Here is a 22,753-nt window from a genome sequence, read left to right as displayed (position 1 = left end):
AGGGACGCCCCCAAAACCCATGGCAGAATTGGTTATATAGGCCTGTTACAGACTGCCAAAATAAAGCTGCTTTGGGTCTCTTTTGAGGTATGCTATTTAAATGATGCATGCATCCTAAGAATCCGGAAGCTGCACCAAAAGCTGCACTCCAGTGCTTAGGAATGGAGTGTGGCTTTGGTGCGACCTCCGGATTCTTAGGACCCATGCATCATTTAAATAGCATACCTCCAAAGAGACCCGAAGCAGCTTTATTTTGGCAGTCTGTAACAGGCCATAAAGCATGAGGCTACTTTGTTACAACAGCTTCAGTGGCGAGTGGTCATTTTGGGATACAGTTATACAAAGTGCTACACAACTAATCATCTAAAACACCACATTCCCCTATAGAAGCCTTGGGACAGGGCATTTGGCCTGTTATGAAAAGCATATGAAACACAGTTGGCTTTTGTTGTTTGTTGTGTGCCTTCAAATAGTTTCCAACTGATGACAACCCTAACATGAATCAATCATGGGGTTCTCTTGGCAAGATTTGTTCAGAGGAGGTTTGCCATAGCCATCCTCTGAAGCCAAGATTGTGTGACTTGCCCAAGATCACCCAGTGGTTTCATGGCTGAGCTGGGAATCAAACCGTGGTTTCCAGAGTCATAGTCCAACACTCAAACCACTATGCCATGCCGGTTTACACCTGGCTTTAGGGAGAGGCTTTTCAGTGGTTGCTTCTAGACTCTGGAACTCTTTGTAATTGATTGACCGACCAAATCCAAAGGGTGCTCAACAATGGCTCCTTTTCATCCTGGAGAGAAGTGACCAGTGGGGTCCCACAGGGCTTGTCCTGGGCCCAGTGCTATTCAACATCTTTATCAATGACTTGGTTGATAGAATTGGGGGATACTTATCAAGTATGCTGGGCCAAAGCTAACAAAATAAAATTCAACATGGAGAAATGTAAGGTACTGCACTTAGGGCGGAAAAATGAAATGCACAGATATAGGATGTGGGACACCTGGCTGAATAAAACTACGCATGAAAAGGATCTAGGAGTCTAAGTAGACCACAAGTTGAACATGAGTCAACAGTGCGATGCGGCAGCTAAAAAGGCCAATGCAGTTTTAGGTTCTATCAATAAAAGTATAGTGTCTCGATCAAGGGAAGTAATAGAGCCACTGTATTCTGCTTTGGTCAAGCCCCACCTGGAATACTGTGTCCAGTTCTGGGCACCATAATTCAAAAAGGGTGTTGAGAAACTGGAGCGTGTCCAAAGGAGGGTGACTAAAATGGTGAAGGGCATGGAAGCCATGCTCTATGAGGAATGACTTAGGAAGCTGGGGATGTTTAGCCTGGGGAAGAGAAGGTTAAGAGGTGATATGATAGCCCTGTTTAAATATTTGAAGGGATGTCACATTGAGGAGGGAACAGGCTTGTTTTCTGCTGCTCCAGAGAACAGGACCAGGAACAATGGATGCAAGCTATAGGAAAAGAGATTCCACCTAGCTTCCTGACAGTAAGGGCTGTTCGACAATGGAACACACTCCCTCGGAGTGTAGTGGAGTCTCCTTCCTTAGAGGTCTTTAAAGAGAGGCTTGATGGCCATCTGTTGGGGATGCTTTGATTGAGAGTTCCTGCATGGCAGGGGGTTGGACTGGATGGCCCTTGTGGTCTCTTCAAACTCTGCGATTCTATGATTCTATAATTCTAGGAAGGCCAACTAGCATCTAATAATACTTGCAGCTGGCTGGTGCAGATTTGTCTTCTGCTGAAACACAAAGAGAATGGTTTAAAATTGGATTTAACTCGTGTTTGTCTTGTTTTGTTTGTTCTACATGCCTTTGATTTGGTATTTTAAATGTATTTTTCCTATTTCCTTGTATTTTATGAAAGTCTTAAGAAAAGTCGTGGTGGAACAGATCAGAGGACTAACTTGTTCAACATTCTATTCATAAGAAAAAAGTTCGCCACAAGCAAAACATCATTGTACTACCTTTCTTCCAATTCTGTTGCCAAGCAGCTGATATTCAGAGGCAGAGATGTGATACATAACCCTCATGAGTAGTAGCCACTCATGGATTTATCATCCAGGAATTTGTCTAATCCTCTCTTAAAGCCATTCAAGCTGGAAGTCATCATTATATCCTATGACAACAAATTCCTGAACCTCCCAAATTCAGCTTGTTCCAGCGCCATTATAATTTTTGTTGACCCTTTTCTACATCTGGCCTGGGAATACAATATCTATTTTGAGGTACCATGATTAGAACGTTACACAGTACTCCAAGCATGGTTGCACCCTAGATTTGTATACGGACAGTATGACGTTGGCAATTTTATTTTTCATTCCTTTTTTAATGATATGCCAAATGGGATTTGCCATTTAAAAAAGCAATAACAACCAGCAGCTTTACATTGGGAAAATATTTACACCAAGCTATCTGTCATAACAGACCCCTAGATGTCTTTCTTGGACGATCACTATCTGCCTCAACCCCATACACTGCAAGTATGAAATGTGAATGATTTCCCCCAAGGTGCATCACCTTTATGATTGCTTACACTCAGTCCCCCCAACTAGAAGAGATCCTTTCAAAGTCAATTCCTATATAGCTCTTTGGGGAACAGAGGTCCCCCTGTTTTACACTCCTCCATTGTGCAATTGATTCATTTATTCCTATTTTCTGCTTCCTGTTCTTTAATGTTACTCATCCATACAAGAGGCTCTTCCTCTTATCCCACAACTGCCAGATTTGCTCTTTCTGGGTCTTTGATTAGATATTTAGTCAAAAGCTTTTAGAAAGTTCAAGTACAGAACCTCTGCTAAGGCCACCCCAGAGTTTCTATAAGGCACTCCCAAAGAACAATAGAAATCTAAAAGGTTAGTAAGAATAAAGGTTCTCATCCATGAAAGCATATCCTATACATATGTTAACCCTTCCTTATTTTTCTACAAAACCTATTGTAGCAAAAATAAGGAAGGATTAACATATGCATGGGGTGCAATATGCTTTCATGGTTGAGAACCTTTATTCTCACTCAACCTTTAGAACTGTTTTGAGAGTTTATGTGCCTCTTTCCTTGCCTCTTTGGATGATGCAGAATGCAGGCAGAGAGGCAAATAACACAGAATATACACTATGTCTGTCCCCTTGTGTCTGATGATTTCAAGGAATGAAAAATAAAGCTGCCAATATAATTGGGGCAATGAATTCACCCTTCATTTTAATACCAGCCTTTACGGGAGCACTCCAAGGAATTCCTATTCCAAAATAGTTTCAGGATTGTGGATGCTCCTTGTGATCAGATGTCATGAATGAAAAGGTAGAAAAATGTAGAACATGAAACATGGAGGATAAATAAAAGCTCAAAACACTAATATACAGTGGGACCTTGGTATCTGCTGGGGTTTGATTCCAGGACGTGCCGTGGATACCAAAATCCATGGATGCTCAAGTCCCATTCAGTACAATGAAGTAGTGAAATGGTGTTCTTTTTAAAAAATGGTAAAATCAAGGTTTGCTTATTGGAAATTATATATATTTAAAATATAGCCATGGATGCTTGAATGGACACAGAGGGCCAACTGTGAATATAAATTCGCGCTTCTTCATCATGCTCAAAATGGAGGACGTTTTGAAATCCCTCTTGGACAGAATGTTGAAAGGCAAGGACATGTCCTGGAAAAGGAAGACATCAGTCACCCTGATTTCATAGAGGCTGGGGTTTTTTTTTTTTTTTAATTACAACTTCCAGAATCCCAAAATAACCAAACTGTCTGGGGGATAATCTGGCAGTTGTAGTCCCAAGTGTTACTTTCTCAGACTGCCTGATTTACAGAACACTAGTGTTATTTCTGGCTTACGTCCTTTGCCCTCCAAATTCTTCTTGGGCCAAAGGAAGAAACTGGGTTAGCTCCAGTCCTTGTCCAATCAGTCCCAACAACCTATTTTTCTTCATGGGACCCAGAACTGAATTTGTACTCTTATTGTCTCTCCATTAGGCTATGGCTGCTCTGCTTTTGTGCCCTGCTTCAATGGAGCATTGTTCGCCATGCCCAAAGGATGCCAAGGGAATGCGTGTGGAAGCAGCAGAGCATCCCTAAACGCTGAGATGAGAATTAGGATTAAAGGTCACCCATCAAACCAGGGAGAGAAAGCAGAGAACGGGGACAGCAGAATGCATATTCACTGGCAGAATCGGAGAAGAGAAACCTCTCAAAGCCCATCCAAAATGAAACACGGGCCTGTTACAGACTGCCAAAATAAAGCTTCTTTGGGATTCTTTGGAGGTATGCTATTTAAATTATGCATGCATCCTAAGAATCCGGAAGCTACACCAAAGCTGCCTTCCAGTGCTTAGGAATGGAGTGTGGCTTTGGCGCGACCTCCGGACTCTTAGGACCCAGGCATCATTTAAATAGCATACCTCCAAAGAGACCCAAAGCAGCATTATTTTGGCCGTCTGTAACAGGCCATGGATACACTACAGACTGCAATTGGCAGAGGATGCTCAACCCTTTCCCTTGGAGACCATAAAGTATGATTCCTCAGATTCTTTCAGGGAAGTTGGGACTACTGAACTAGAATAAATGCATTAGAATAAATGTAGGGAAAATATATCCCGGGATATTTTGACTCTAACGGGGACAAAAATTTTCAGCATCACACAGTAGCAAGAGTGTGTGCCTTGCTAACCCACTCACAGTCTCTGGCTCGAAACAGAAGTGATTCCAAATCAAGTGCCAAGCCTTGCTAATAATAAATCTTCAGGCAACAAATTGAAGTATTTAAGTGCGGTATTCAGATCCTCTGCATGAGCTAATGGAAGGGCCCACAGCTCAAGAACAGGGTATCTGTTATTCAAGAAGGAGGCCCTAGGTTCAGTTTCTGGCTTTTCGAGTTGAAAGAAACTCATGCAACTAGGGCTATGGAATCCTGGGATGTGTAGATTGTTGGGCCACCACACCAGAGCTTTCTGACCGAGAAGGTGAAATATCGCACAAAACTACAAACTCCAAGTTAAGGAATGGGTAAATATAATAGCAGGGATAGAGATACGATTAAGCAAAGAAAATGGTTTAACTCTTAATTTAGGGGAAATGGGCTTGAATAATAATCAAAGATATGTGATTAAACAAATTTTAAAAGCCACCCCTGTAGTGATTGCTTTAGGATGGAAAAAGAAATCAAATTGGAATATCTTATTTGTGTGTGTGTGTATACACACACACACTCGATCCTCCTGATTCATGGGTCATCCATTCCGGACACACACACACCCCACGAAATATTGCAGATATCCAAGCCCCACTGGTTATAATGAGGGCGCACTCTTGTGTGCACTGCTGGGCGCATGTCTCATTTTGTCCCTCCCCGCTTGCCATCCACGAAGGACCAAAGTCGCCGATCCCAAGTCTGCGGATGAGGAGGGAGGAGAATATATATATATATATATATGATTTTCTTAGAAAAAGAAGGCTTTCTTAAATATTATTTATTCAAATTCCATACATATAAAAGTATGAAACATATAAAATTGTACATTTATCATCCATCCAAGCAGTGGCATCACTAGGGTTTCTGTCACCTGGTGCAGGAACTCATGGTGTCACCCCTTCCAATGAATTCCTCCCATTTCACACCATACAGAATCCCCAGTAATATTTTTTGCATTAATGTTACATGTAAATCGTAATTCCCATATACCATTATTCATATGTTTCCTATAAAAAATATATAGCTCAGTTTCATTCCAAAGGGCCTATGTAATTAAAGAGACAATTCATCAAAATACCTCAGTGAAAAGGAATTCCTCAGGACATTTTCAATGTCAGTTCTCATCCCCATAGAAAGCAATGAGGATAAGTGGCTGAAACTGCGGAGAAGCCAACAGATAAAGCCCACAGATAAAATACTAGCAATGCATAGTAATTTCCCCATGACAAGTTGACACTTGTTCCATCACACTTGCATTCTGCACACTCTGCAGAAAAGAATGGTAAGCCTAAGTTTTCTTTTCATGAAGTCAAGAAAAGTTGCCCTATATTTAAGGTTATGATCTAAAAAAAACCAAACTTCCTGTGGCTGTGAGAAGATGTCTAGGTCCGTTGTGTTGTATTTCTCAAAGACCAGTCTCCTCCTGTTTCACAAAACATTTGCAGCTCTTGCAACAACATTTCAGACCGGCTCCTTAACTGACTTCCACAACATCCCAGAGATAGCATCTGCTGTGAGATTTTGTACCCATAATTCAGAATGGGAGCCTCCAGCACATATTTCAGCTCACTCCACCCATAGCAGGGAAGGCAAAGAAAACCTTGGCCCTCTTTCAGACACGCTCACCAGAGAATGCATTAACTAGAGAACCAGCATGGCATAGTGGTTTAGTGTTGGACTATGACTGGAGACCAAGGGTTTGAATCCTCGCTCAGGCCTGTTACAGACTGCCAAAATAAAGCTGCTTTGGGTCTCTTTGGAGGTATGCTGTTTAAATGATGCATGCACCCTAAGAATCTGGAAGCTGCACCAAAGCTGCACTCCAGTGCTTAGGAATGGAGTGTGGCTTTGGTGCGGACTCTTAGGATCCATGCATCATTTAAATAGCATACCTCCAAAGAGACCCGAAGCAGCTTTATTTTGGCAGTCTGTAACAGGCCTATGTCATGAAACCCATTATATGACCTTGGGCAAAGCACACTCTCTCAGCTTCAGAGGAAGGCAATGAGAAAACCTCCTCAGAACAAATCCTGCCAAGAAAATGCTGTGATAGGTTCACCTTAGCTTAGGGGGTCACCATAAGTCAGAAATGACTTGGAGGCACACGACAACAAAATGACAAATCATCAGCATTCTGGGGAAAATATGCATTTTGTCCTAATTTCATCAAATGTTCTTGCATTAGTTCTCTAATGACCTTGCCTTCCCTGACCAGGTGAATCCAATTGAGCAACCACTTCCACTGAAGGGCCTGATTTGTAATTCTTCTAAAGCTGACAAAGCCAATTTACTGATAACTATGTTGGGAGTAAGGGAGGATTCTTGGTTGTCTGACTGCCAGCTCTAGGAGAGGAATGGAGGAATCTACTGATCTAAAGCTTACATTGTTAGTAAAGTACAGTAGTTGCATATGAGGAATACTGAATTGTTTTGCTGCTTCAAGGTTGCCATACATTGCACAGCAGTTACTTCAAGTATTTCTATGTGGATGAAAACACAAAGAAACCTGGCAAATATTGGCACAGTAGGACAGCCTGCCCTTCAGGTAAAGCAATCACTGGGCATTTAAAGCATTATAGTATACAATATTACCAGGCCTGTAGCTAGGCCTTTAAGAGCCCTGGGGCAAAAAGTACATTTGGGGCACCTATGGCCTGTCACAGACTGCCAAAATAAAGCTGCTTCAGGTCTCTTTGGAGGTATGCTATTTAAATGATGCATGGGTCCTAAGAGTCCGGAGGTTGTGCCAAAGCCACACTCCATTCCTAAGCACTGGAGTGCAGAGGAAGAAGAAGGAGGAGGAGGAGGAAGAGGAAGAAAGAAAGAAAGAAAGAAAGAGGGAAAAGGAGAGAGAAAAAGAAAGAAAGAAGAAGAAAGATGAAATAAAAAAGAAAGAAGAAAGGAAGCGAAGGCGTAGGAGGAAGAAAGAGAACAAAGAAAACAAAGCGAAAAAGAAAGAAAGAAAGAAAGAAGAACTAAAAAAGAAAGAAGGCGGAGGGGGAGGAAGAAAGAAAGAAAGAGAAGAAAGGAAGGAAGGAAGATGAAAGAAAAAAGAAAAGAAAGAGGAAGAAGAGGAGTAGGATGAAGAAAGAAAGAAAAAGAAAGAAGAAAGAAAAAGAAATAAAAAAGAAAGAAGAAGAAGGCAGAGGAGGAGGAGGAAGAAAGAATGAAAGAGAAGAAAGAAGAAATAAAAAATACAGATGAAATAAAAAAGAAAAGAAGAAAGGAAGGAGGAACAAAGAAAGAAAGAGAAAAAAGCAAAAAGAAGAAGGGGGTGGAACAGGGAAGAAGAAAAAGAAGACAGAAAGAAGAAAGGAAGAAGAGGAGGAGAGAAGAAGAAAGGCAAAAGAAAGACGAGGAGGGAAAAAAGACAAAGAAGGAAGAGACAGAAAGGAGGAGGAGGAAGAAGCAAAAGAAAGCAGAAGAAGGAAGGATGAGGAGGAAGAAGAAGAAAAAGGGAAGGGAGGAAGGAAGGGAGGAAAAAAAAGAAGAAAGGAGGAGGAGGAAGAAGAAAGAAGAAGAAGAAGAAGAAAGGAGGAGGAGGAAGAAAGAAGAAGAAGGAAGAGAAAGAAAGGAGGAGGAAAGAAAGAAAGAAGAGAAAGAAGAAAGAAGGAGGAGAAGGAAGAAAGATGAAGAAGAAAGAAAGCGTCCTCCTCCTCTCCTCCTCCTCCTCCTCTTCGAGGCGGGCCAGCCCTGCCTGCCTTGCCTTGCCTCCTCTTGTTGGCCTCCCATCCTTGGAAGGCAGGCTTCCTGGGAGGATGCGGCGGAGCCCCTGGCCTCGGAGGGGGCAATGGAGACTACTGCTGGGCAGGTAGGACCCTAGAGCCCTGGACCCTCTGGGGCTGCACCAGGGAAGACTCCCTGGCCCCTCTGCCCCTGCAGAAAAGAAGCATCCTTTGCAGAGATCCTCCCCTGGGGTCCCCTTCCATTTCTGGAGAGGATCATTACCCCCCAGGACAGAGCCAGACAAACCTCTCCATCTCCCTCTCTTTAACCCTTCTATCACTGCTTTGGGATGGGCAGATATGGGTTTGTTCTTGTTCTTGGGTGCTTTCCAAGCCCTTTCCAACTTCTGGCCACCCTCATTCTTGACAGCTTGCTTCAGAGGCTTGTTTTTGCTTTGTTTTTTTTGGCCATGGCTCTCCTCTGAGGCTGAGAGAGTGTGACTCTCCCAAGGTCACTGACTTTCATGGATCTGAAACCTAGTCTCCGGAGCCAAGATCCGGTGATGAAACTGCTTGGTGGAGTGCCTTCAAGTCGCTTCTGATTTACGGCAACCCTAAGGCAGTTGACCTATCCTGGGGTTTTCTTTGAAAGTTTCTTCAGAGAGGCTTTTGCCACTGAGAGAGTGTGACCCTATGGGTTTTCGTACCCAAGCAGGAAACGAACCCAGTTGCAATCCAATGCTCAAACCACTATGGAACACTGGTTCTCTCCAAGTCTCAGCCTGAAATTCACTTATATAAAACCCAAAATCCACTTCTGGCCCCAAGCTTTCAGATCAGGGAGATTCCATCTGCACTTCCCAAAGAAAAAGGGGTTTGACCCTTAGGAGGAAAGCCATTAAGGAAGGGGACAAGATGGGGCTGGTGGGGCCCAGATTCCTTCAACAAAAGCAAACATATATCTTACCTCCATTTTCTCAGTGATCCACAGGATCTGCATTGATGGTTTTCCGGCTACTTGATGTGGAGGACCACTAATTTTTTCCCCTCTATGTGCCAGGGATTGCTGCCCTATCTTTGCCCACTGGGTACCATTGTTTCTTTCTTCCCTGGAAACATGCTACTAGGGACAAGTATTCAGTTACGTGGGGACCGGAGACCACTAATTTGAGTACAGCTGCATCCACACTGCAGAAATAATCCACTTTAACACCATTTTCACTGTCATCGCTCAATGCTGTGGAATCTTGGAAAGTGTCCTTTGTTGAGGCACTACAGTTTTGTGATAGAGAAGGCCCACTGTCTCACAAAACTACAAATCCCAGACTTCCATCGCATTGAGCCATGGCAGGCAAACCTGGTGTCAACCTGGATTATTTCTGCAGTGCGGATGCGGCTTTTCACTGCTTTAGGCCATAACCCACCCACCCCCTTCCCCAGAAGGTCTCTGCCTAAATGAGTTTACACAGGCCTGTTACAGACTGCCAAAATAAAGCTGCTTTGGGCCTCTTTGGAGGTATGCTATTTAAATGATGCATGGGTCCTAAGAGTCCGGAGGTCGCGCCAAAGCCTCACTCCATTCCTAAGCACTGGAGTGCAGCTTTGGTGCAGCTTCCGGATTCTTAGGACCCATGCATCATTTAAACAGCATACCTCCAAAGAGACCCAAAGCAGCTTTATTCTGGCAGTCTGTAACAGGCCACAGTTTCTGCAAAGGGGGTGGTTGGGGAAAGGCGGAATATCCAATGGCAGTTTGTAATGTGGTTGCTGTCGGGAACTGAGGAAGGATTTAGTGGCGAGAGAGAAAGGTAGCAGCACCCACCCAGGTTTTCTGGCAAAATGTTCCAAGTTGCAAGGTGGGGAATCTTTCTCTTCCTGGAGGTATCTGCAGAAGCATGTAACCCAAGCTGAAGAGCTGCTTTTTAGAAGAAGGGAGTAGTTTGATGGACTACAACTCTGGAGACCAGGTTTCGATTCCCGGTTTGGCCATGAAACCCACTGGGTGACCTTGAGCTAGTGGCACACTCTCAACCTCGGGGAAGGCCATGGCAAATCCCTCCTGAACAAATCTTGCCAAGAAAAACCCATGATGTAAGTCAGGAAAGACTTGAAGGTACATGACAACAACTACAACAGCTTCAGACACCCGAGGCGATGTGGCACAGAAATGGCCCTTCACCCTCTCTGGTTTGAGTGTTGGACTAGGACACTGGGAGACCAGGGTCTGATTCCTGCTTAGCCATGAAACCCACTGGGTGATCTAAGGCAAGTCACACTCTCTCAGCCTCAGAAGATGGCAATGCAAACCCCCTCTGAAGAAAGAAGGGTAGGTTCACCTTAGGGTGGCCATAAGTCAGAAATGACTTGAAGGCACACAACAACAACAACAACAACAACAACAACAACAGAAACATAGCATCCAAAGAGACCCCAAGGGTCATCCAATCCAACCCCCATCTGCCATGCAGGAAGACACAATCAAAGCCCTCTGGAGCGGACAGATGTCCACCCAGCTTTTCTTTAACAACCTCCAAAGAAGGAGACTCCACCACCTCGAAGGGAGCAGATTTCACTGCCAAATCTCCCTGGGGTTTTCTCTGTTCCAGTTGTGGGGAGCTCCCTAGAAAGTGAAAACCATTCCCCTGCTTTTATTCAGCACCACTGCCTGGGCACTTCTTGCATAGAGGGCAGTAGGAAGGGCAGTTAACAGGGAGACTATACTTTTCAAACTGCCCTGGGGCATTTGACTCATGGCAGCCTTGCAGCTTGCAAAGTGGAGCCTTACCAAAGGTTTCCATTTGCTCTGCCTCTACTTGCCCAGGTCCTTTCAAGCTCTTTCAAGATATACAATGGAGCGCTCAGCTGTATGTTCTTGGATAAAAAGATCTGCCAAGGGATCTGCCCACAAGTTGAGTCATCTTGCCCAGGAGACAATTCTCTGGTGCAGTGTCTGTCTTCTGTCTTCTTTTCATGGCATGGTACATTCATTTGCTTTGTTGGTGTTAGCTGCTTTCAAATGGATCTCAACTCATGGCGACCCCTGTGAATGAGACGTCTCTAAGGTCCTCTGTCCTCTTCCTCTTTGCTCAGGTCCTGTAGGTTCATACTTGTGGCCTCTTTGATTGACTAACATCTCTACTTGTTTTTGTTTTCCCCCCCTCCTGTTTGGTTGTAACATCTTGCCTGATGAAGAAGCCCATGGAGCTTTGAAAGCTTGCAACAAGTATATTGTGCATTTTGGTTGGCCAATAAAGGTATCACTAATGGAATTTTGTTTGTATTTGTTAAATGGCCAACACAGCTACCCCTGGATTTTTTTATCTGGTATGTTGCCTTCCTCTCTTTCTCCTGCCCTCTATTTTCCCCAGCATCATGGTCTTTTCCAAAGATTCATCCCTTCTTATGATGTGGCCAAAGTATGATAGTGTCAGTTTGATTATCTTGGCTTCCATGCAGATTTCAGTCTTGATCTGTTCAAGGACCCATTTGTTTGTCTTTTTGGCCATCCACAGTACCTTCAGCACTCTTTTCCAGCACCACATCTTCCTATCTTCTTTCTTAACTGTCCAGCTTTCACATCTGTACATGATGATGATGAATACAGTGGCTTGGACGATTCTAACTTTAGTGTTCAACTGTATATCTTTACACTTTAGAATCTTACCTAGTTCTTTCATTGCTGCCCTTCCCATTCCTAGTCGTCTGATTTCACGACTGCAGTCTCTGTTCTGATCAGTGTTTTATCCAAGGTACGGGAAATCTTTGATTTTCTCACTATCTCAGTTGAATTTGTGTAAATCCACCATGGTCGTTCTTTTTGTTTTCTTTATGTTTAACATTAGGCCTGCTTTGTGCTTTCTTCTTTAACTTTCTCTAGTGATTGTTTCTTTAGTGATATGTGATGTTTTCTGCTGGTTTGGTGTCATCTGCATATCTTGGGTTGTTCATATTCCTTTCTCCTGTCTTCACTTCTTCTTTTGAGTCTAAACCTTCTCTTCATATGATATTTTCTGCATACAAGTTGAACAGGTAAGGTGAAAGGATGAATCCTTGCCTGACTCCTTTGCCAATTGGGAACCATTCAGTTTCTCCATATTCTGTTCTAACCGTAGCCTCTTGTCCTGAGTACTGATTCCTCATTAAGACTATCAGATGTAGTGGCACTCCCATGTCTTTAAGAGCATTTCATTTCATTTTTGCTAGGTGGTACTTTTGTTTTGTTTGTTCGTGAAAGTGTTACAAGAGAGATAGGTGCCAACGGTGAAGTCTAATGACCTGCTTGCTTCTCTGCCAGGATCTGGATCCCTCATTTCCACACACAGCCCTGTGAAATTTGAGTGATGAAATGGTTGTAATTGTACAAGATTGTGTAATATCACTCAGTTGGCTAATGGTTGTTATGGGTGTTTCTAATGGACTTTAAAGTTTAGTTCCTGAAGTTTGTTCTTTGCTTCCAGCATGGCCATTATTCCTCCACTTATAGGAATATCCCTCTGTACCATCTTAACTGAGAAGAACAATAACAACATCTTGATAAAATGTAGGCATATGAATGAATGAATGAAATATTTATTTATATCCCGCCTCTTCCATTTTGGGGATCGAGGCGGGTAACAACATTATATAGTACATAAAGATCAAATATTAAAACCCACAAAAACCCTGCCTAACCCTCCCAGTGAAATTTAAAATTACATAGTAGGACACAGTTAAAATATATAACAGCACATCACAATTATTGCACAATCCGCGATGAAAGAGGTGGTGGAAAAGGTTCAATTGGTTCTGGGCAATTTTCAGTCTGGGTAGGCCTGCCGGAAGAGAAGGGTTTTAGTCGCCTTTTTGAAAGCCTCCAGCGAGGATAATTGGCGAATTTCTTCCGGCAGGTCATTCCAAATTTTGGGGGCGGCAGCTGAGAAAGATCTCCGGGAGGTCACCACCAATCTGGTCTTTCTTAATTGTAAGAGGTTTTTCCCAGAGGATCGGAGTGTACGGGAGGACTATATGGGAGGAGGCGTTCCTTCAAGTAGACTGGACCCAGGCCATGTAGGGCTTTATAAGTAGTAACCAACACCTTGTACTGTGCCCGGAAGCTAGTAGGCAGCCAATGAAGTGACTTTAAAATGGGTGTAATTCGGTCGAATCTGGATTTTCCGGCGACCAGTCTGGCTGCCATGTTTTGTATCAATTGAAGCTTCCGGACGTGGCACAGGGGTTGCCCCATGTAAAGCGCATTGCAGAAGTCAAGATGAGAGGTTAATAGAGCATGTACAGTGGTACCTCGGGATACGAATTACCCAGCTTACGAATTTTTCGGGATACGAAAAAATCCCATAGGGATTTATTGTTTCGGGTTACGAACGTTTTTTCGGGTTACGAAAAAACGCCGGCGCTGTTTAAATGGAGCCCGAGGCACCACTGTACAACCATTTCTAGGTCCCTCTGCTCCAGGTAGGGATGCAACTGGCATATCAGCTGAAGCTGATAGCAGGCGCTCCTGGCTGTCACGTCAATCTGAGAGGACAGATGAAGCAACGAATCCAGGAGCACCACCAAGCTGCGGACACAGTCCTTCAGGGGAAGTGCGACCCCATCTAGGACTGGTGAACTTATCTTCATGCCTGGATATGATTCCAACATCATTGTTGTTGTTTTTTCCCTCTTTCTCCTCTTTGACATCTTTGCCTGGTGAAGAATCCAGTTGAGCTTTGAAAACATGCATCATGTATTTTGTGCATTTTGGATGGCTGATAATGGTGGATTTTGAGTGTTATTGTAATTTATGTGCATGTAAGAGAAGCATGAGAGAGCCAGAGTGGTGTATTGCTTCGAGCTTTGGACTATGAATCTGGAGACTGGCATTCAATTCCCACTTGGTCATGAAACCCGCTGGGTGATCTTGGGCACATCACATACTCTCAGCAGCAGAAAATGGCAATGTCAAACCCCTTCTAAACAAAGCTTGCCAGGAAACTGCCTTAAGGCCATCATAAGTCAGGAATGACTTGAAGGCACTCAACAACAATAACAACAAAGGGAAGCGAATCTTTATTTCTCTTATTTCCACTTTAGGATATTGTGGCATACATACACAGCAAGTGAGACCACTAGTCCATCCTGTCTTGGTGGTTCTCCTAAACAAAAGATCATTCTCAGCCTTGTTTACCAAAAGCTAGGGTGAACAGATGTCATAGCTGCAAAGGAGGGCAAGGCACCACAAAATGTAGGACACTGAAGGAAAATATATGACATTCCAAAATAAAAGCTGTAAACATTAATATAAATGTAAATCCATGTTTCTTAGTCATGTTCAAAATGGAGGACATTTTGAAATCCCTCCTGGACAGAATATTGAATTGTAGGGCATGTCTTGAAAAAGGAGGATGTCTCGTCTCCCTGTCAAGAGCCCATGACCCTGTACACACCCAATGTATATTCTCTGGGGGCTCTTTCACACTTTGTTGTTGTTGTGTGCCTTCAAGTCATTTCTGATGTACGGTGTCCCTAGGGGAACTTTCTTGGCAAGATTTATTCAGAGGAGGTTTGCCATTGCCATCCCCTGAGACTGAGAGAGTGTGACCTGCCCAAAGTCATCCAGTGGGTTTCATGGCTGAGCTGGGAATTGAACCCTGGTCTGCAGAGTCAAACATTCAAACCATTACGCCATGTTGGTTCACTCTTTCATACTACACCCTTTAATAGTTTGATAATTCCATCCTCTATAATCCTGGGATTGGCCCGGAACAGATGAGGCCTGTTACAGACAGCAAATATAAGCTGCTTCGAGTCACAGTGGGAGGTAGGTGTTTCAATGAGGCATGCGTCCAAGAGTCCCCAGAAGCCACACCAAAGCCATGCTCCAGTCCTTAGGCATGGAGCTTGGTGGGCGACTTCTGGACACCCCCCCCCCCCCCCCCCCCCCCCCCCCCCCCCCCCCTCTTAGGACGCATGCATCATTGAAACACCATACCTCCACTGTGACTCGAAGCAGCTTATTTGTGGCTGTCGGTAACAGCCTAAGTTATTTTTCTTTGGGCTTTAGGTAGGCCTTCTACTTACTTCCTTTCCACCCATCCTTATAGGGCATGTTCTGCAAAATCAAGGGCAGGTCTCCACAGTCTGGGCTCTGCCGTTTCCCTAGCAAACCTCTGCAAATGGAGCCTATACCACCCTAGATGCTCCCGCCTGGGCTTCAGAAAAACATCTCACTCACTGGCCCCATTCATACTGACCTTTTTGCGGTGGATGAACTTGGAAGGGGTCGGTCCCCCCCCCCCAATCCCTCCAGAGGCAAGTGCCCACTACCACACTCAGGGTATTTTAACCCTGAATGCCCTCTAAGCTCCTGCGGAGAAATCGGCTTAAAATAAAGGCACCTTTGCTGTCAATCAAATTCAGTTCCGCTTTTGTCATAGGTGATGTTTGTTGCACCCATTGGGCAATCGGAAGTGTGCTTCCCCCCTCCTTTTAAAAAACAACAACCAGGCGCCAGTATGCACATATTTTGTCAATTTTTTAAAAAAACTGTATATATGTGTGTGTGTGTGTGTTGTGGGTATTTTATTTATTTATTTATTTATTTATTTATTTATTTATTTCGGTATTTATATCCCGCCCTTCAGACCTAATGGCTCTCATTTGGGTCACTGCAGGTTATGGACCTTCCCTTGGCCCCGTTTGCAACCCCAAAATGCAATCTAATGCCATCTCTGCATCCAGTGTCCCCCTTCCTTGCCACCCCAGAGTGCCTCATACACATGTAATAATAATAATAATAATAATAATAATAATAATAATAATAATAATAATAATAATCCTCACCTCGGAAGGCCAGGAAAGGATGCCATGCATCCTTTGCTTCCCCTCAGCTACCCCTGAATTCCTTGCAGACAGTAGCTAAGCATTCTGTATCAATTTGCTAAATTGGAAAGAGAAGCGTTTGTGACATTCACACTGTAGCATTCGCAAAGAAAAAAAGCCTCCTGCAAAGTGCCTTGCTGCTGGAAGCAAGGAAATGAAAGGGAAAGTGAACAGGCAGCCAGCCAAGTTCTAGCTATATATCTATCTACCCGTAGCAAGTCACACTCTCTCAGCCTCGGGAAGGCAGTGGTAAACCTCGTCTGAACAACTCTTTCCAAAGAAAACCCCATGGTAGATTTGCCTTAGAAGTTAGAAATGGCTTGAAGGCACCCAACAACAATATGACAAGTCAGAAGTGACTTGAAAACATACCACCGCAACAACTGTAGTAGGGGAGGTTGGCGGAATTTTAGCCTGTCTTTCGTCAGCTTTTCTGCCAGATGTCTGTTTGGGAGGGAGAAGCAAGCTTGCCTGAAGATGATGTCAACTTCTGTTGCTCATTATAACAACAACGGTTGTGGAAGTATTTAAGCCAATGAAGTTTCCGCAAAGGGAAGTGAAATTGGGGAATGTTTGTTGACAAGTTTGCGTGCATGCATACAAGAATCCCTGAGATAATGTGGAGGTGTGGTGCTTTGATGTGGCTTTGGAACCAGTGCTGTGAAAGAAACATCGAGTAGGAATATTCTGTATGGAAAGTTCTCAGGAACTTGCTGAGACTTGCCAGGGATGGCGATGGTGGTCTTAGGATAGGTGTTTTGTTATCTGCCTGGCTGAGTGAGTCGATGTCCTAAACACAAAGGCACTGCAAAATATAGGACATTTAAGGAAAATGTAGGGCATTACCAAACAAAAATTTAAAACACCAATGGAAATATGCATGCATTTAATATGGTTTATTTACAGCTACATTACATAATACTGTATGTTATGTGCTCAGCTGTTATATTTGTGGTGAATTTACCTTCTTTAAAATGCCTTGTTGGCTTGCAAGAGACTTTTAGAACTCTAAGCAAGACGAAAGCTTAAAAATGGACTCTGCTAGCAACAAACCCTTGACTAAACATTTTGTTGTCCTTGTGTGCCTTCGTGTCCGACCTTAAACCTATCTTGGCAAAGAGAGAGGTTTGCCATGGCCATCCTCTGTGGCTGAGAAAGTGTGACTTGCCCAAGGCCATCTAGTGGGATTCATGGCCATGATGTTTCCCACTGGGCTAGCTCCAATGGTTTCTCCACAATCCTTTGCCCACTTTATCATATTTTCTTTTATTATCTCTTCTTCTAATTGATATTCCAATAGCTTTTTATATAATCTCGATAGTATGACAAATTTCTCCTTTAACATAATTTCCTCCAATTTTGTCATACTTTTAGCAATATCCATTGTCTTTTTATCCATTCTAAATCTTGATTCCATTTGATGGTAAAGAAACCATTCACACTTATATCCCTTAGCTCTCATTTGATCTAAAGATTTCATTTCATAGCCTACATGTTCTTTTGCTCTGATCCAGTGAGGTCATTGTTATGTTCTTTCTTTGCTGGAAGAAAGATGCTGCCAGATAAACGAGGGAAATCCCACACACATTCTACTGATGCAGGGTCTGAAATATATTCTGTTTGCTAACTGTGAGGGGCAAGCATCTTTTTGGGAAAGTGCTTCACTGGGGCGTGAGTGCAAAACTTTTAACAAAGGAAAACAACCAAAAGTTCTGGGGCCTCTCTGAGACTGAAAGATTTATTACACATAAGGTTTTGTAGATCATAGTCCACTTCCTAAGATGTTTGGAGTATAATCTTTGAGCTCCTAATATACTTGCTTACACTCTGCATATATGAGGAAGGAGAATGCAGTCCACAGAAGCTTTTAAAAGTGCCTTAAAAGTGTCTTAAAAGTGCCATAGGACTCCGTTCCTTCAGTGGAACAGACTAATACAGTAACTACTTTGCAAAGAGAACAGTGGAATGCCATTACTTGGCCACATTTTTCTTCTTGCTTGTTCTTCCTTAGGAATAAACTTCAGAGAAAGCTCAGAAGAGTTTTTGCTTTGGACTACCATTTTAGGGGATTGTGGGAAATTTCAAAATAACTTTTGAAAGCTCTGATGGCAAGTTCATGCTTTTTGTATATAAAGGTCTCAGGTTTAATCCCAGCCCAGTCCAGGAGAGCTGCCATCAGTCATGGGTTAGAAGATGGATCCATAATCAGCCCTTGATCAAAGGAAGTCCAGCTGCCCTAGTTCTGTTCTGACGGAACCATTTGAGAACACTAGGTTTCATCTGGATATGATTTTGCAAGCTCAATCAACTTACATAGATTTCTTGTTGCATTTTTAGGTTCTCTCTGGGCTGATGGATCAGGACAAAGAGCCTTCTAGCACTGTGGTGTTTTCTCCCGAATCTGAACTGGAGGTAGCAAGGCAGCTGTTCACAAAATAATCTCATTGGACAAGCATTATTCCCTTCCCCTGGATGAAGGCTGTGCACAAGAGATGCACAGCATGATGAGAAGGACTTGGTACCCCTGCATAGACTGAAAGGAAAGAGCGAGAGGCCCCAATGGGATGGGATCTATCAGCATGGCGTCTCCACCACACCTGGCCCAGTTCTATCGGGAGTATTACAATAACAACATAATTTCACTGCACTACAACTACACCGGGAAGCTCCATGCCAGCAAATACAAAGGCAGCCTCAAGACAGATGCCATTGTCTTCCTAGTAGTGTGTGCCTTCATTGTGATTGAAAACTTAGTGGTTCTGCTGGCCATCTGGAGGAACAAAAAGTTCCACTCGCCCATGTACTACCTGATTGGGAATCTTACTCTCTCGGACCTGCTGGCTGGAGTGGCCTACACAGCCAATATCATCATGTCTGGGCCCAACACCCTTAAACTGACTCCCATCCAGTGGTTTATGAGGGAAGGTGGTGTCTTTGTCACACTGGCAGCGTCTGTTCTCAGCCTCATCGCCATCGCCATTGAACGGCACATCACCATGGTCCGCATGAGACTTTACCAGGGGGACAAGAAAGGACGGATGTTCCTACTGGTGGGGGCCAGCTGGCTGGCCTCCCTCTTGCTTGGGGTGCTCCCCATCCTGGGGTGGAACTGCATCAAAAACCTTCCTGAGTGCTCGACGGTGCTGCCCCTTTATTCTAAGCATTACATCCTCTTCTGCATCACCATTTTCCTGGTAATTCTGGTTTCTATTGTGGTGCTTTATGCCCGCATCTACCGTATGGTCAAGTTCAATGGGCAGCGCCTTGGCAGCCTCCGGAAGGGCATGCTAAAGAAGTCCCAAAAGTACATGGCCCTCCTGAAGACGGTGACCATTGTGGTGGGCACTTTCATTGCCTGCTGGCTACCTCTCTTTCTCCTCTTGTTGCTGGATGTTGCATGCCAGGCCCAGACATGCAGCTTGCTGTACAAGGCAGACTATTTCCTGGGCTTGGCTATGATTAACTCCCTTCTTAATCCCATCATTTATACTCTGACCAGTAAGGACATGAGACGAGCCATTTTCAAATTGCTCTGCTGCCTTCTGGTGGTCACACCAGGCACAGAGGAGCGACAAGCCAAACGCTTTGGTTTCCCTATACTGGAAGGTAGCACAAGCAAATCGGAGCGCTCATCCCATCAACAGGAGGGGATGAACACCAGCTTCTCTGTTGGGAATGGCACCCCTGCAGCCATCAAAGCACTAGTACTGAAAGCCACCCACTGAAATCCTTTGTCTGCCCTGCCTTGGGCATCAGCAGCACTGAGCTGTGGGCAGCCAGAAAATCAGGATGCTGGAAGTACCAGCCTCACTTGAATTGGGAGTAGATGACTATGGGAAATGGCTGGTCCTGATCCTGAAGATTAGATCATGAAGGAGAGAGCTAAGGAAGGGCTGGTGGGGAGGCAGGCAAGCAAACTGGCAAACTGTGGGATAGGGCTTATTCAGAAGGTAAAAATAATCTGGGTTGAATCTTTGATATTCAGATACGTTTCGAATGTATCTGATTAAGGTTTTTGGGGCAGAGGGGGAACATGCCAAAACTCCACTTAACCCAAGACAATCGATATTGGGTTTCTGCCCCCCCTCCTATTTTTTTAAAGCTTTGCATTGTCAGCAATGTGAATAACCAATGAATAGACTCAGGATAAACCGAATGTGTTTCAAATACATTCACATCATTGACTTCATCTTTATTCAAGTGCTCAGATGTGTGAGCAACAGAACTCGCAGAGATGCAGTTCCATAGTGTGAATAACCAACCCAGAAAGCGTGAGTGAGATTATTTGCATCGTCACGCTAAAAAAAAACCTGATGCCTGAATGACCCCCATAGACAAGACACCTGGGGGCACGACAGATGCTCAGAAGGTAGCCATAGAGAAGCTTGCTGTTGATCAGGCAGAGCATTAGGCCTGATCCAGAAGCATATATATGTAGACTAAAAGAGCCTGGATGCGTAGAACTATCTGGGCCTAGGACCTGGATGCGTAAAAGAGCCTGGATGCGTAGAACTATCTCAGGGCCTATCTCCCTAGGTTCTTTAATTCTGAAGCCCACCCTCTTTCCAGCCTTAGGAAAGACCGAGTATGCAAAATGAGGAGGCTGCAAAGCAAAGGTCTTTGCTAGCAATATTTGACTAGACAGTATCCTGGAGTGAAATGAACTCAAGATGGGCTCAATGACCTTCAGCAGCTTACCCCAAACTTCACTTTCATCCTGGTTTCTGCTCTTCCATCTCCCCAGAATCACAGCGGCAAATACAGACCACCTTCAGGCACACCGGTTGGACTAGATGGCCCTTGTGGTCGCTTCCAAGTCTGTGATTCTGGATTCTATCCTGAATAACCATGGATTGGGGGTACAACCTGGTCTGCATGGGGTTACACTCTCACTCTGAAGGACCAGATTTATAGTTTGGTGATCTCCTGGACTCCGGTCTATTGCCAGAGGGACATGCTGTTGTTGTGGCTTGGAGTGCATTGACTCAGCCCTTCAGCCATATTTCTTCCTTGGAAAGGTTGATTTGGCCATAGCAGTCCATACCTTAATTACCTCTCTATTAGAGTAGTAAACTGTGTTTTCCATGGGGCTGCCCTTTTAGGGGTTGGAAGTGTCTTGTGCATGCTCTAAAGACATCACTAGACCATACAGCACTAGACCTCATCTGCTCTGCTGCCTTGCTCCTAAGCTCAGTTTAAAGTTCGGGTTTCGAATTTGTAATTAGCTAGGATATTTTAAGGATTATTTCTTTTCATATGAGTCTGCCCAGAATCTGAAACCTTCAGAGCAGGACTTGTTGCATATCCCAGCATCCAGGTTGACAAATATATGAGAAAGGACTTTTCCTGGAGCAGCACATCTTAGTGTGGATCCCCCTTTCCACTATTCTCATGGAAATTTGGGCTAGCTCTGTCCTTGCTGAGCTTCTGAAGGCAGCCAGAAAGCCTGCTATTATGTTAGGCCTTATACTTTTAAAATGTTTTAACTGTTTTTTAAAGACTGTGTCATTGCTTTTGTTTTTATATTGTTATTTTATACTGTACCTTGCTTTGGAAGCCCCCATGGGCAGAAATGTCGTTTATAAATAATAAATAAATATGAAGATGCCATTGAATTTGCTTGTTTGGGTCAAAACTATTTCAGTTAAAGACACACACACACACAAATCATTATTTTAAAAAAAGTTGTCAGGTTGTTTTTTAGAATTCTGTATGGAAGGGGCTTGTCCTGTTGTTGGCTTACTAGATAGGTGACTACCAAAGAGAACTGAGTGGGAACATTTACTTTCACCAGCCCATGCAATGTAGGGTAGAGCCACAGAGTTGGAAGGGACACATTGACCATCAAAGTCCAGCATTCAACAGTGCAGGAATTGACAGCTAAAGCATCCCTGAGAGGTGTCCTTCTAACCTTTGTTTAAAACCTTCTGACATAGAGTTCACTGCCTTCTGAGGAAGTCTCTTAAAGAATGCATGCCTTTAGGAAGAGTAAGTGAGTAATGAGCAAATTGTTGTGCTGCATGGAAGTAAATCCTCCTTGTACAGTCAGCCCTCCATATCCACGGATTCAGCCATTCTTGGGTTCAGCCATCCACAACTTAAAAATATTTTTTAAAAATACATAACTTTCAAAAACTGACTAAACCAACCCTAAACCAACACTATCCTGGAGACCAGCACTCAAACCACTACACCACACTGTCCCTCAGTGATGAAGGCAGATTTGTCTAAATCAGGGGCAGGGGAACTCTTCCACTGGGACCTGAATGTAAGCAATCGAGAAGGCATTGGGCCAAATGGCAGGGTGCAATGGTGTCCCTGTTTCTGGTGCACAACTTCCAGCATGCTGGCTGCTGCTATCTGCAGGCCATATGTGAACATAGACTTCTATGCGAATTGTGCACACACAGCACAAGAAAAGGCAGCAGTTTTCCCACAGTGGGACAGATTGCTCTCTCCCTCGGTAAGAACTGTGCTGCTTTTCCACACAGCCAGGGTGACCAGATGTCACAACTGTAAAGGAGG

At 43.9% G+C, this 22,753-nt stretch overlaps 1 protein-coding gene across 1 annotated transcript; it reads left to right on the top strand.

The window, feature by feature from the left end:
- Positions 1–8,304: 8,304 nt before the first annotated feature.
- S1PR5 (sphingosine-1-phosphate receptor 5) lies at positions 8,305–21,831 on the top strand. Its single transcript, XM_042449872.1, has 2 exons — positions 8,305–8,514; positions 18,566–21,831. Exon 2 carries the CDS (start codon positions 18,793–18,795, stop codon positions 19,951–19,953), a length of 1,161 nt encoding a protein of 386 aa, XP_042305806.1. The 5' UTR covers positions 8,305–8,514; positions 18,566–18,792; the 3' UTR covers positions 19,954–21,831.
- The last annotated feature ends 922 nt before the right edge of the window (positions 21,832–22,753 follow it).

Source organism: Sceloporus undulatus, chromosome 2 (genome assembly GCF_019175285.1).
Source record: "Sceloporus undulatus isolate JIND9_A2432 ecotype Alabama chromosome 2, SceUnd_v1.1, whole genome shotgun sequence".
NCBI lineage: Eukaryota > Metazoa > Chordata > Lepidosauria > Squamata > Phrynosomatidae > Sceloporus > Sceloporus undulatus.
Note: the sequence above shows the minus strand (reverse complement) of the source record. Positions and strands in the feature narration are given on the sequence as shown.

Excerpts from the sequence above, each read along its gene's own strand:
- S1PR5 (XM_042449872.1), top strand. The coding sequence starts at position 18,793 with ATGGGATCTATCAGCATGGCGTCTCCACCACACCTGGCCCAGTTCTAT.